Below are 12306 nucleotides of genomic sequence, written 5' to 3' on the forward strand. Positions count from 1 at the left end.
CCCCAGACACTTTAGACTGCTGTGTGATGCCCAGTGTCTGCAACCCAAATCCCAGTCTTGGCGAGAAGGCTGCGTGAGCCATGGCAGCGAAGCCTGGGGCTGTCGTCTCTAAGGAAGATTCACTCCTATATATGGTCACCGGGAGTCCCATTGCTGAGCTAACGTGTGACCTAATATGCTGACAATCTCACCCAGTCTGGGGCCCAACTTGGGGAGGGCCTGTGCCTTGGAAAGTGTCCACTTGGGGGCAGAGGGGCTGGGAGGAGGCACATCAGTGGTGTGGAGGCAGGGCAAAGACAAATGACCCAGACGCAGAGGGGCAAAAGGGCATCCCACGTCCCTCCCACCCTGGTCAGCCTCACACGTCTGAGAACGTCCAGCTCCCTATCGATGCTCTGTGTAAACAAGGAAACCCATGAGCCTCTTGTTTTCACAAGTCTTTTTAATACAGCATGAAAAGGCTATACTTCTATAGGCAGGCCGTATACAGATTCTCCAGGAATAAGGCACACAACGGAATGCCATCCCAAGGGCGGCCCTTCGGAGAGGTGGGGAGCTTTCTCCAAGACCCTCCAGGCTGGGCCCACGGGTTCTGTTTGTCTTTTTAGCTGGACACACATATATTAACAGATACAGACATGGACGGGGTCACTACAGGAAGTGGAGGAGGTTGAACAGCGAGGCCGGCGGCAGAGAGCGATGGGCCCAGCTGCCCCCAGTTCCCGGGGACGGCTCAGCCACCTCCCTGAAGGCTGGACTGCCTCCCAGACTTCAGGGTTAGTTGTCGCACTGGGCTACAATGTAGTGATGCTGGATTAAATATTCATTTAGGGTAGATTCAAGTCTATTAGATGTTGGAGGGCAGGTGTAAGGACTCTGGCTGACAAATCCAAGCTCAAAGAGCATGGGGCCCTGAGGCCTGGCTCAGATGGCAAAGCTCCACGAAGGGCACGGAGGAGTCCGCCTCCCGCTTCCTCTTGCCTCTGGGGCCCTGCGGACCAGGACCCCTCCGCCCAGCTGCAGAGGCCGTCTCTGGGTCTCTGGGGCTGGCTGCCCGTGGGGGGGCTAGTCAGGCACAGGCCTCTTCTTCCCCGCCCCCCGCCAACTCCCTGCCCACCCTTCTACAAAATTAATAACCATAATTAACAAGATAATAACAAGAAGGTGCGAGAGAATGGATTCCCAACGCTGTTTGTTTTCCTCAGCTGAAGAAGCTCAAAGGGCTCACATTCCCTTTTTCACTACATATCTAATACTAGCTTCCCTTAAAAGAGGCAACAGTCTGCAAAATACACATATGTATAAATACACGACAGGAACATATTAATACTTGAATACTAAGTACTTGAATATTATGCTGGCTACTTAATACTGATATTTTCATCCAAGGAAAACAACACAGAATAACAACAATATGGCTTAAAGAATCGCGAAGATTTTTTTTCCTCATCAGAATTATGTACCAACTTCATATAATATTCTATGTAGACAATATTTCCTTCTTAATGTAGTTCAGTTGCATACTTTTTACAGATCAAAGCATAGTAAAAAAAAAAAGAAAAAGACTAACAATAGGAAAAAGAGAAAAGTTCTTACCATAAATATTCCCTTGCAGCTCAACCAGACGGTTTCCAAATACTTCCAGAAATCGTTTGATATTCTATTGCCCTGGTGAAAGCTACGAAGTTTTGAAAATACCTCTCTTTTTGTTTGTTCTTTATAATCTCAGAAACCCAGCAATTAAATTTTTCTTTTCTTTTTCTTTTTGTAAAAAAAGGCCCTCAAATATATACAGACAAAACTCACCGTGAAGATTTTTCGGGAGAAGGTAACAAATTCAGTGTTGTGAGAAAAATTGGTAACTATGCAGAAGTTTTAACATCTATGAATTTTTTTCAAAATACACACATAGTATTTTTCTTTAAAAAAGGAATTCTGTGTCAAGTATAACTCAAAATAAATACAAATTCACGAGTAGAACTATCAAATACTTCATATGGGGTAAACACCATTATCTTCTGACTAGATCACTAGATCTACTAACTGCAAGCGATTGTCCCTTTTGAACGTTACTAAAACCACACACTTTCTTGTCCCCTGGACTCCCAGGCCCTCTGAGCACTTAGTTCTCACAGCACCTGGCCTGGACAGCAGTGGCTTTTACTGACCACAGAAAGCTCCCCACTTCAGCCAGAGTAGTGCAGGAGAGGGAGTGGAGAGGGGCCGCCTTTGGCAGGAGGGCCCAGCCCCCAAGGTGGCCGGCTCTGCACAGACGGCAGGAGCAATGGCTGCCAGGTGGACAAGCCCACTGAAAAGGTCACTTTGGGGTGATATCCCATCTCCTATTGGCCTGTGGAAGGCTCTGGCCTCCAGGCATCTGCCGCCTGGGATCTTTGTAGGGTGTGGGCTCCCCCCCATCGCAGCACAGTTGGAAAGTCCACTTAGGGGCCATGGTCCTTATGTGGAGCTGGGTCCCTGAAGGGCCCAGGGCCTGGTTCTCGCAGCAGAGACCAGCACACGACATACCACTGCCAACGTTATCTTCAGCAATGCTTGGGGATGACGGACAGTAACAGCCTCTCCTCGGGGACAGAGAGCTTTGGCTAGGGGACGCCAGCTCGCCCTGACGCTATGGAGAGAGCAGGAACTGCTGGGAGAGTCCCCAGCGGCTTAGCCAGAGGGCCGGCGGGGGTTCACAGTGGTTGCAGAGCGTTCTGCCCCTGTGGGTGGCAGGGAGGCAGCTGCGGGCTCAGGCTGGGCACAGACTCTCTTTAAGTGCTCAGAGGGCAGGCCCTGAAGTCCGCCTTGCAGCCCTCCAGCTGCCAGCACACTCACTCCTCTCTTCACCTTCATCACTCCCTGGACCCCGGTTAGCACTTCACTGTAACTCCTCAGTTGTACAAAGCATTTTCATTTGAAAACAAAAGGCGACTGGGCACTGGTTGGGTGTCCTAGAGCCATAGTAAACACTGAATTTCAGGCCATTTCATGGTCTGACTTTTTTCCACAGAGGCGTAATGTCAGGGCACAAGCAGGGGCCCCGTCCTGAGAGCCGGCTCGCTCCCACTCCCCGGGAGAGAGGAAGGGTGGCGTGACAGTGAAAACAGGGCCTCTCTGGTGAGAGGGGGGAGCGGGGAGCACAGCCCTCCTGCTAGGCAGGACAGCGGTCTCCCTGAGCGGGGTGTCACGCCCAGAAGCCTCCCTGCCCCCTTGGGAGGTGGGAAATCATTGTCCGCATCTTACAAACAAGAGGTTCTGTAGCTTGTCTCGGGGTTGCCCCATGTGAGGAGGAAGTGGGAGCCCTCCCTTTCGTTTTGCCAGGGTTAGGGGACAGCAGGCAGGGCTGGGGGTGTAGGGGGTGACACGGAGGACTCGCATCCCTCAGCTTGACTTCTTAAGTGACTGATGGTGATGGTGTGCAGTAAGAAACCTGGCGAAACTCTCCCAATAAAGCTCTCTGCTCAGGAGGTTGTGCTCAGCCAGGCTGGATCCCAGAGTGTCAGAACTGAGGTGGGCCTCTAGGCTCTCTGGAGTCACTCCCTCACTTAGCTCATGGGGTAACTGAGGCCCAGGGATGAGACATCCTTCCCAGGGTTACGTAGTGTGTCAGCAGCAGGGCCAGCATTTGCACCTAGGTCTCCAGATGGCCAGGCCTGTGTCCTTCCTGCCAGAGTAGCTTCCCCGCTGGGCCCTGCAACCTCCATCAAGGGGTGGTCCCCCAGTGTGGGTGGCAGGCGAAGAAGGGAAGGGAATGTGGTTGACAAAATCCAGGGGGAAATGTGTGTTGGAAGAGGGAAGGTGTTGCCTTTTGTGTCTCAAGTCACTCCTGGGAACACTGCCCAACATTCAGTGCCCCCATCTCTAGATCTATTCGTGGGGAAGGGGGAAGGGAAGGGTGTGTGTGTGTGTGGCACCCAGGTGCAATGCCGGTGACATCAGGTTTGGGGCTCAAAGTGGGCATGGGACAGAGATGCCTGCTCCCCAGCAGCTGCTAGAACAGGTGTCAGCTCCCCATGATCACTGACTTAAATAGGACAGAAAAATGGGGCTTTCTGAGAGTGGCTTTGCACACAGGGCAAACTGGAAGGTAATGGGGTGGGAGAAGGCAGCCTGCCTAGTGTTGGGAGACAGTCCCCTGCAGGCTTTGGGATTCACAGTAAATTTAGTGCACTTGTGGCCAATACAAGGCTGCTTACCCCAAAGGGAGTCTCAGAGCAGAGCAGGAGAGTCCGAGGGGGACACAGAGGGCTTTGTGGGGTCCTCTGCCTTGACCTCTGCTCAGCCCTGTCCCCTCCCACAGACCCCAGGCCCACCAGCAGGGAGTCCCAGAGACCCAGCTTTCCCCGGGACAGCTGCGTTAGTAACACTGTTTGTCAACACACATGAGACAAGAACTTAGGCCTGCCCCGCCCAGACCTGGGAGCCTGCGAGGGTGGCCCCGTGCACACGGGGACACGCAGCAACGTGGAGAAACACAGGGGAGGTGGTGTCTTCTCTGGCTGGCAGGAGGGTGGCCGCGGGGGCGGCAGGCGGCAGGCCAGGTCATTGCACTCGGCGGCAGTAGTAGCCCAGCACCTTGCACTTCTCGCAGAGGTGCTGGGGGTGCTCCTTGCTCTGGTCGGACACGTCCAGGCCATCGGGCTTCTCCAGGGGTCTCTGCAGAGAGGAAGGGGGAAGAGGCCCAAGGGTGGGGAGGAGGGAGCAGAAACACAAAGAGAAGCAGGGAGGAGACAGACATAGAGCAGCACAGAGAGACGGACGGACAGGAGGAGGGACACAGATACACAGAAAGGCCCAGAGAGAGAGCCTAGAGTTTCCCCAGGTGTTCAGGGCCCTTCTGCCTCTGGCCTGCTGCAGTCATGCATCCCAGGAGGCACAGGCCAAGGCCTTGGACGGGGGCCAGCACTATGGGAGGGAGGTCCTGTACCCAGAGCCCGTTGTCCCTCCCCAGGACTCTCTGAGCAGCCATCACCTCACAAAAGCCTGGGATACAGGCAAGACAGCGGCGCCCAGACATTGTCCCAGTGAGGAAAACCGAGGCCCAGAGCAAGGAAGACACGTGTCCACATCTCCTGGCTTCCAGCACATCTTCCCAGGTGACCCACCTGTCACCCTGTGCCTGCTTGTACTGCCACAGGACTTGAGGAGAGTTTAACCTGGACACAGTTATAGTGCTTCAGGCTTGAAGTGAGAGAGCCCTTAGCTCCATGGGGTCAGCAGCTGGTGTTCTGATTCGCCCCTCATCTCAGGGCCTGGCCCAGTGACTGCCCTGGTTAAGGGGTCAGAAGGGTGGAACTTCACCTTTCCTAACAGAGAAATGGAAGCCCAGGGAAGGGAGGCGACTTGCCAGGCCTATGATGCTGCTCACTCACTGGGAGCCTCAGGGAGCCTCAGCACCCACATCTGTAAGGTGGGCCATCACTGCACATTTTGGCGGGACATTGGGAGGATTCCGATGTCTAGATGTTTGTAAACTGAACAGCGTCAGGCCTGTACAGGTACATTTCTGTTATATCTGTTACATGGGGAGCTTCCATGCTCCCCTTTCCCCTCCCTCCCTGGCTTTTAAAAGCCAGCAAAGACTTGCTTGCCTGGAAAATTTATGGAGGTTATTAGGCACAGCTCCTGAGGCAAGACAGATTCTTGGCTGGCAGCCTGAGCCCCACCCTCAACCCCTACCTGCAAAAGAGTCCCCTGCATGGACCTCGGGGGACTCTGGGCCCCCTGGGAGCCACATGCTCAGGAGAGGCAGCAGGAACGACAGGAGCCTCTGTGCCAGTGACCACGACCCCAGATGGTCCAGTGGGGGCAGGAGCTGTGGGTCAATGCTGCCCCCAGGCAGACTACAAACTGTTCAGAAGGAGCACAGTGGCTTTCCCGCCCAGTTCTGCGCTGCTTGGCCTGACAGAGCCAGTTTGGGGAAGGAAAGAAGGCTCTAGGACGTGAGCACAGGGACTGTGGGTGGGCAGGGTTCTGGTTCAGAGATCGTAAAGCCCATCTCTGTGTTTTTAGGCCTAAAGCCACACAGGGAAGTCCTGGAAAAAGCGCAGAAGCCTTGGCTTCATGTCAAGGGCCTTTCAGATAACCAGCTTTTCTGGCCAGGGAAGAGGAGAAAAAGTTTGGCTTCATGTCAGACCTGACCCAAACTACCTAGGAGCTGTGTGGCCTGGGCAAGCCACCCGACCCCTCTTAACCTACATTTACACATCCGTAAAAGGGGATGTTCATAGCACTTTCCTCAGGCAATTGTTAAATCTCAATGGAAATCATGAAGCTATTACTATTGTTTAGTATTATTATTAATGGGAGGGGGATTCCAGCGGGTAGGTCAGTATAAGTTGAAGCCACACTTCCAAGCAGGAAGGATGCGACCTTCCTTAGGCCACGTCACCTGCCCTCCCAGACATCTTGATGAACACTTCCAAGCATCCCACTGGCATGGCCAGCAAGCCCCCAGGGCTGTGCAGCTCCCTGCCAGGAGAGCAGCCTGGCTCAGTTCACTGCTGTGCAGCTCCCTGCCAGGAGAGCAGCCTGGCTCAGTTCACTGCCTGCTCTGTAGGCAGGGCTTTCTGATCCTGAGCTGAACTCGGGGTCCCTGTATGGCCACCCCAGTGATCTCAGCCACAGACTCTCCGCTTGGCTCCCGTAGGTCTGGTGTGGGTTCTGAAGTGTCTGCTTCTCCAGACCAAACCCAGCCTGGTTTCTAGCTCCTTTTCTTGACTCCTGTGCTGGTCAGGGCCCCCTCCTTGCACCTGCCTTCCATGTGGGGCTGGAGAGGCCAGAGCAAGCCGGCTTGACACCACCCTTGCTCCCCATGTCTTATACTTTGCAAAGTGCTACCACATAAATCAGACCATCTAGCCTCACAACCTCTTGTGAGGGGCATCTTACCATCCTTACATATTACAGGTGAGGAAACTGAGGCTCCCTTACATTAAGGGTCTTGCTCAGGGGCCTGCAGCTCCACCTATCTGCCAAGGGCTATTGGGCAACACCTTTCTCCTCTAGAACCTCAACTTACCCTTCTGTAACCTGAGTGGGCAGTTAGTAACATTTGCTGTATGTCTGATAAGGAAGCAAATGGATGACTGTCTTAATGTACTTTATAACCACAAAGAACTCTACAAGACTTGGTAACTGCTGTGTGACCTCTAGCAAGTCACTTAACCTCTCTGTGCCTCAATTTTTCTCCTCTATGAAAGAGGCTAATAAGAGTACCTATTTGATAGGGTTGTAGTAAAGAACAGATAAATTAATATATGGGGAATTATTAGACTAGTACCTGATAGTACAAAAGAGCAAAGTGTTGGCCAGTATTAATATCACGTATTCTTATTCTTATGTAGGGCTGGGACTGGCTGAGAGCAGACGAACCAGTTGAGTCCCTGTGGAAAAGCCCCTGCAATATCCTTGCCACCTCTGCCCCTTGGCTATGACCCTATCAGTGCCCCTTCTCTCCATGGGTTCTGGCTCAGCCCTGCACCATTGTTGGGTGGGAGAGCTAGGGGAAGCTGTCAAGAATTCTCCTCTGTGGAGGGAAAACATTCAGCTGCTGGGATTGATCTCCCCAGGGCCATCCCCACCCCTTGCAGTGAGGCAAGCCCTTTAGTGTTTTCTTCTCCTGGGGCAGAGGACCAGCAGGGGAGAGCCGCAGCTGGAGCCTGACAGGAAACAGATGTGGTAGGGGAGGGAAGTGGGGGGAAGTGGAGGGTTCTCAGGAGAAGGATGTCACACAGGTCAGAGCTCAGGGGGCAGGAGAAAAAAAGCAGCCCCTCTTCACTGAGAGAAGGGATCTGGGGGATGGGGACTCCAAGCCCTCCTCTCAGTTCTTCAGTCTCCGGGCTTCTGACTGCTGGGGAGCCCTGCAGTGGGGACACCACCCCTTACCTGGCTCGTAACCTTCCTGAGGAAGGATATCCTTGCAAAGCAGTGGCCCATGCAAGGAGCCTGGGGCTGCATGACAGGAGATCTGGGCTGCAGGCCCATGGCACTGGCTGGCTGGGTGACCTTGCTCCAGTCCCATCTCTCTGGGACTCAGTTTCCCTACTGCACATAGTAGGTGCTCAACAGACAGGGCTGACTCACTGGGTGAGGGGAAGAACAGAGCCACTTGCCCTAGAAGAGCCTTCTGGGCTGGGCCCGTGAGACTGGTTGGGAGTATGGAGATGTGGGCTGGTCAGGGAGGCCACACTGGGACTGATGTTTTGCAGGATGGAGACAATGAGGCCAATGAGGCCACTGCTGATCTGGGGAAGGTGGCAGAAGCCAGGAATGGACCGTGTCTTAGAAGGGGCATGGTTGCTGTGCCCTGCCACATGCTAGGGCAATATAGGGGCCCACTGAGGAGGCAGGAGCTACTGTGGCAGGTCTCTCCCGTCTGTCTCAGGCGCATGGGCCAGGCCCTGCCCCTCTGCCCAGGTTGCACAGGGTATGAGAGTCATAAGGTCTGAACCTCCCAGACCCCCAGCACAGACATAAGCACCCATAAGTCTGAGCCCTGCAGGAGCTGGCCCTTTACCTATTTGACCCCCCAGCCAGCCTCTGTGACTGACCCTCCCTGCTCCCCTCCTCCCTCCCAGGCCACTCATCTGCTCCCTCCAGGTTCCACATTTTCCCCTGGCCCAGACTTGATCCCTCTTCATGTATTCTAGGTTCTCTACTGACCTTAGGGAAGTCACTAACTTCCCCTTGCCTCACTTCCCTACTCTGTAAATGGGGAGACAATAGAGCTGCCCTCTTGGGGTGGTGGAGGGATGACAGGTAGGATGTGCTGTTATAATCTTTCCGATACCCACCATCTCCCACTGATGAGACTCACCCGGGGCCCTGCCTCCTCTCCAGAGCTGGGAGCACAGCTTAGCACTTTCTCCCAGCACACCCAGTTCATGTGCGGCCAACTGACACCCGCCTGGCCTCAGGGCTGGCTCCCAACAGTTCAACAGACTGTCCCCAAACACAGGTGCAAGTTCAACTTTAAGGCACCACTTCCCACCCAGGGACCTTAGGGAGGCCACATGGCTTCTTCTCAGAATGGTGCTTTCCCTCCCTTGGAAATGGGGATCAGCGGGGCACCCGTTCTGAGGGCAGAGCACACATGAAGGGTGTGTAGGGGATCAACAAATGGCAGCCAGAGGATGATCACGCCTGTGAGTGGGGACCAGGTTTCTCTAAATGCCAGTCGCTAACCCTGGTGATGGAATCTTGTCCCTCTGGTTGGAGAAGAAGCGCCTGGGAGAATGGGAGCCACTGAACATGGTCTTCCTTTGGTGCCTTTGTAGGTCTGGCTCTCGGGTAGCTCTCATCAAGTGTGTCCAGTGAGAGAAAAAATGGACCCCTCTGAGTGGCACCAGCCAAGCCCAAAGGACCCCTGGGAGAGCAGAGTACAGCCAGGGGGGCAAAGTGCTGACTGACATCAGGGAAGGTGCATTTGGACTGCAGTCCCAGGCCGTCTCAGGCATTTCCAGGAACCAGGACACTGTGTCTCCCTCAGACTGCCCCCCCCTCCGCTACCATTCCCTGGCCGTGCTCCTAAAACACTGTGAAAATTATGTCCACCCACTGCGTCGCCAGGCTTGTCTCAGTGCTCCCAGGCCTCAGTCTCTCCCCCAGTGCTGTTAGGTGTGGGCCTGTCCCCTCCACTAAGGAGACTGGTCTGCTGGGCCACCACAGCCAGCTTTGAGTCTGTCTGCCTGTGTGTTACAGTGTGGGGGGTGGGAAATGTGGAGATCCCTGGGGGCAGCAGGAGGGAGGGTCAGCAAGCAGAGAGAACGGAGGCCCGCATGAGGGTCATAAAGCCACAAAATGTTTCGACTGCGGGAGTCCTCTAGGGTGGCTCCCAGTTGCTTCTAGTACAATGAAGATCCAACTCCGTGCCGTGACCTCCCAGGCAGCCCCATGCAGCCCAGCCTCTCCCTCTGAACCCTGCCTCAGCCCTCTGACCCTCTAGTGCTCCGTACCGGGCCTGTCCCCCAACTGTGCACTCGCTGCTCCCTCACCGGAAGTGCACCCTGACCCTCTGGGCCACTCCGCCCTGCACCCTTGGCCTACCAACTGCCCTCCCCCTGAGATCCTTGCAGCAGGGCTGCCTTCCCTAAGGGCTCCTGAAGCCCACCCCTCACCCCTCCGCCTCCCCCACCCCTGGGCCTGCCAGCCTTCTCGGTAACTGAGTTTGCACAGGGGAGACTCGCTGCCCCCCAGCTCCTCAGTGTCCCGACTACCTCATCAGTAGCGGCTTTCTCTCCCATCACCCCCTCAGCCATGTCCTGGACTTGATCTTCCTCAGGAACCTGCCCTCTGTCCAGCTTCCTGGCTCCCACACCCCAGCCAGGGGAGGGTGGACAGGAAGGTATTCTCTCTGTGGCCCGGCCCAAGCCTCCCGTCATGGCTCCTCGGACACTGCCCCAGCCAACAGGTCCACTGCGGGCCAACCTCTCCGCTCTGCCCCGCAGAGCATCGGCTTCAGTGGTTCTCAAACCTTGGTTTTAGTTCAAGCTCTCCATATAAAAGTGATGGTCCACGAAGTTTGGGGACCACCTCCCTGTCGCCAAATCTCAAGGGCAGTCATTAAACCTGACTTCTTAGCACCACCCTCTCCAACAGTGCTGCCCCCGACCTCCAGGACTCCACACTCCCTGGTCCCCTCCTCAAGGGATCCTTCTCCTCCGTCTGGACACCCAGTGCTGTGATTCTACAACACGTGCTCTGGGGAATCCCCTCTCCACTTTGTCTACACTCGGCAGGAAATCTCATCCAGTCCCTAATATCTTTAGGCCAGTGATACCCAGTTATGTAGGAGTCACCTTGACCTCTCCAATGAGCTGCAGGTAACAAATCCAACTGCCTTCCTTACATCTCCACTCGGATCTTCAGGAACATCTCCGATGTAGCATGTGTATCAGAGAACTTTGGCTTTTATCTCCGACAGCCATGTCCCAGCCCCAGCCCAGACTGCCGGCCCCGGTAACAACCAGCTCCATCCACTCAGGTGCGCAGGCCCAAAGTGTGATTGTTCTCCTGGATTCCCGCCCCTCCCTCACCTTCCACATCCAATCCGTTGACCCTTTGTGTGGGACCCAGATATATAGCAGCTTCCTTAGTTTGGACCTCTTCCAGCTGGCACAGAACTGTGGCCATTACTTTCCCACTGGTCTCTCCACTTTCAACCTGCCATCCCCCCAACAGACTAATCTCTCTATACACGACACTGAGCTTTGGGCATTGAGCCCCCGAAGCTCAGGTGGCCTCAGGACGTTTGCACCTACTGTACCCTCTTCTTAGGATGGCTGTCCCCTGGCTTGTGACAGGTCTAGCAGAGTAAATGGGCCTTCTCTTTGCAGCCCGCAGTGAGTAGGTCCCCGCTGGTGAGCTCCTCTGCCCCTCCTACCTGGACAGGCCCACAAGTACCTTGGCCACCAGCCCCACCACAGTGCCTGGCACACAACAGCTGCCCCACATACATGAGTCAACCTGACAAATAAGTGAATGAGAGGCACGTTTTCTACAGCATCCTGCTACCCTCACACCCTTCCTGTCTCCCAACAGCACCCCCAGCTCTTTAGTTTCAAAATTCACCTGGGGTCTGTGGTCTCAGCCCCATTTTCCTCCTTCCCTCCCCAGGGACATGGTGCTCTCACTCCCATCTTAGATGAGTCAGGAAGGAAGGGCCAGCTTGGAGAGCTCTGGTCTCACCCTCCTTGTACGAAGGATAAACTGAGACCCACTACGGGGCAGTCACCGCCCTGTGGCCCAGGCCCGGCCCTGCCCAGCTCACCTGCTTGTGTGGGTACACGTTGATGTGGCACTTGATGCACTCCTGCCCCATGTTGGCCCAGGAGTTCCCACTCATCCATTTTCTCTTGCACTTGGGACACTTGTACTCGCCAAAGCAGCGCTTTTTGCCCTGGTATGGGGTCAGACCCTCACCTTTGGGGCGTGCCTAGAAGACAGGAAGCAAATGCGGGGATTGAGGTCCACCCGGCCAACATGCTGCTCATTCTCATGTGGGGATGCTCACCGGGTCCCCAGTTTCCCCCTTCAGACTTCATATTCTGTCTGCGCGCGCAGGCACCGTCTGTCTCCAATCTGGAGAAAATCAGGGTCACCCCCAGAGCACACGTGGGAATCCTGAGGCTGGGAGGCCCAAACTGGGACAGAGGAAAAAGGAGGTGGCTGGGGACGTGTATCTTTTTCCGATTTAAGGGACAAAATTCTTGATGGTGGCTAGGAATTACCTCTTTAACTCTGTCATCATAAAGAGGCAGCTGGCAGTCACACATACCTGCACACAACTGTTCTTTGGCCCACATG

At 54.9% G+C, this 12306-nt stretch overlaps 1 protein-coding gene across 1 annotated transcript in view; it reads right to left on the reverse strand.

The window, feature by feature from the left end:
- Positions 1–424: 424 nt before the first annotated feature.
- The window catches only part of ZCCHC24 (zinc finger CCHC-type containing 24), a 59908-nt gene continuing 48026 nt past the window's right edge, over positions 425–12306 (reverse strand). The window contains exons 3-4 of the mRNA XM_036928857.2: positions 11771–11935; positions 425–4656 (exon numbers count right to left, since the gene is read on the reverse strand). Of these exons, the coding sequence (XP_036784752.1) occupies positions 4543–4656; positions 11771–11935 (279 nt within the window). The 3' untranslated portion in view covers positions 425–4542. The remainder of the gene's footprint in view (positions 4657–11770; positions 11936–12306) is intronic.

This window comes from Manis pentadactyla, chromosome 8 (assembly GCF_030020395.1).
Source record: "Manis pentadactyla isolate mManPen7 chromosome 8, mManPen7.hap1, whole genome shotgun sequence".
Lineage (NCBI taxonomy): Eukaryota > Metazoa > Chordata > Mammalia > Pholidota > Manidae > Manis > Manis pentadactyla.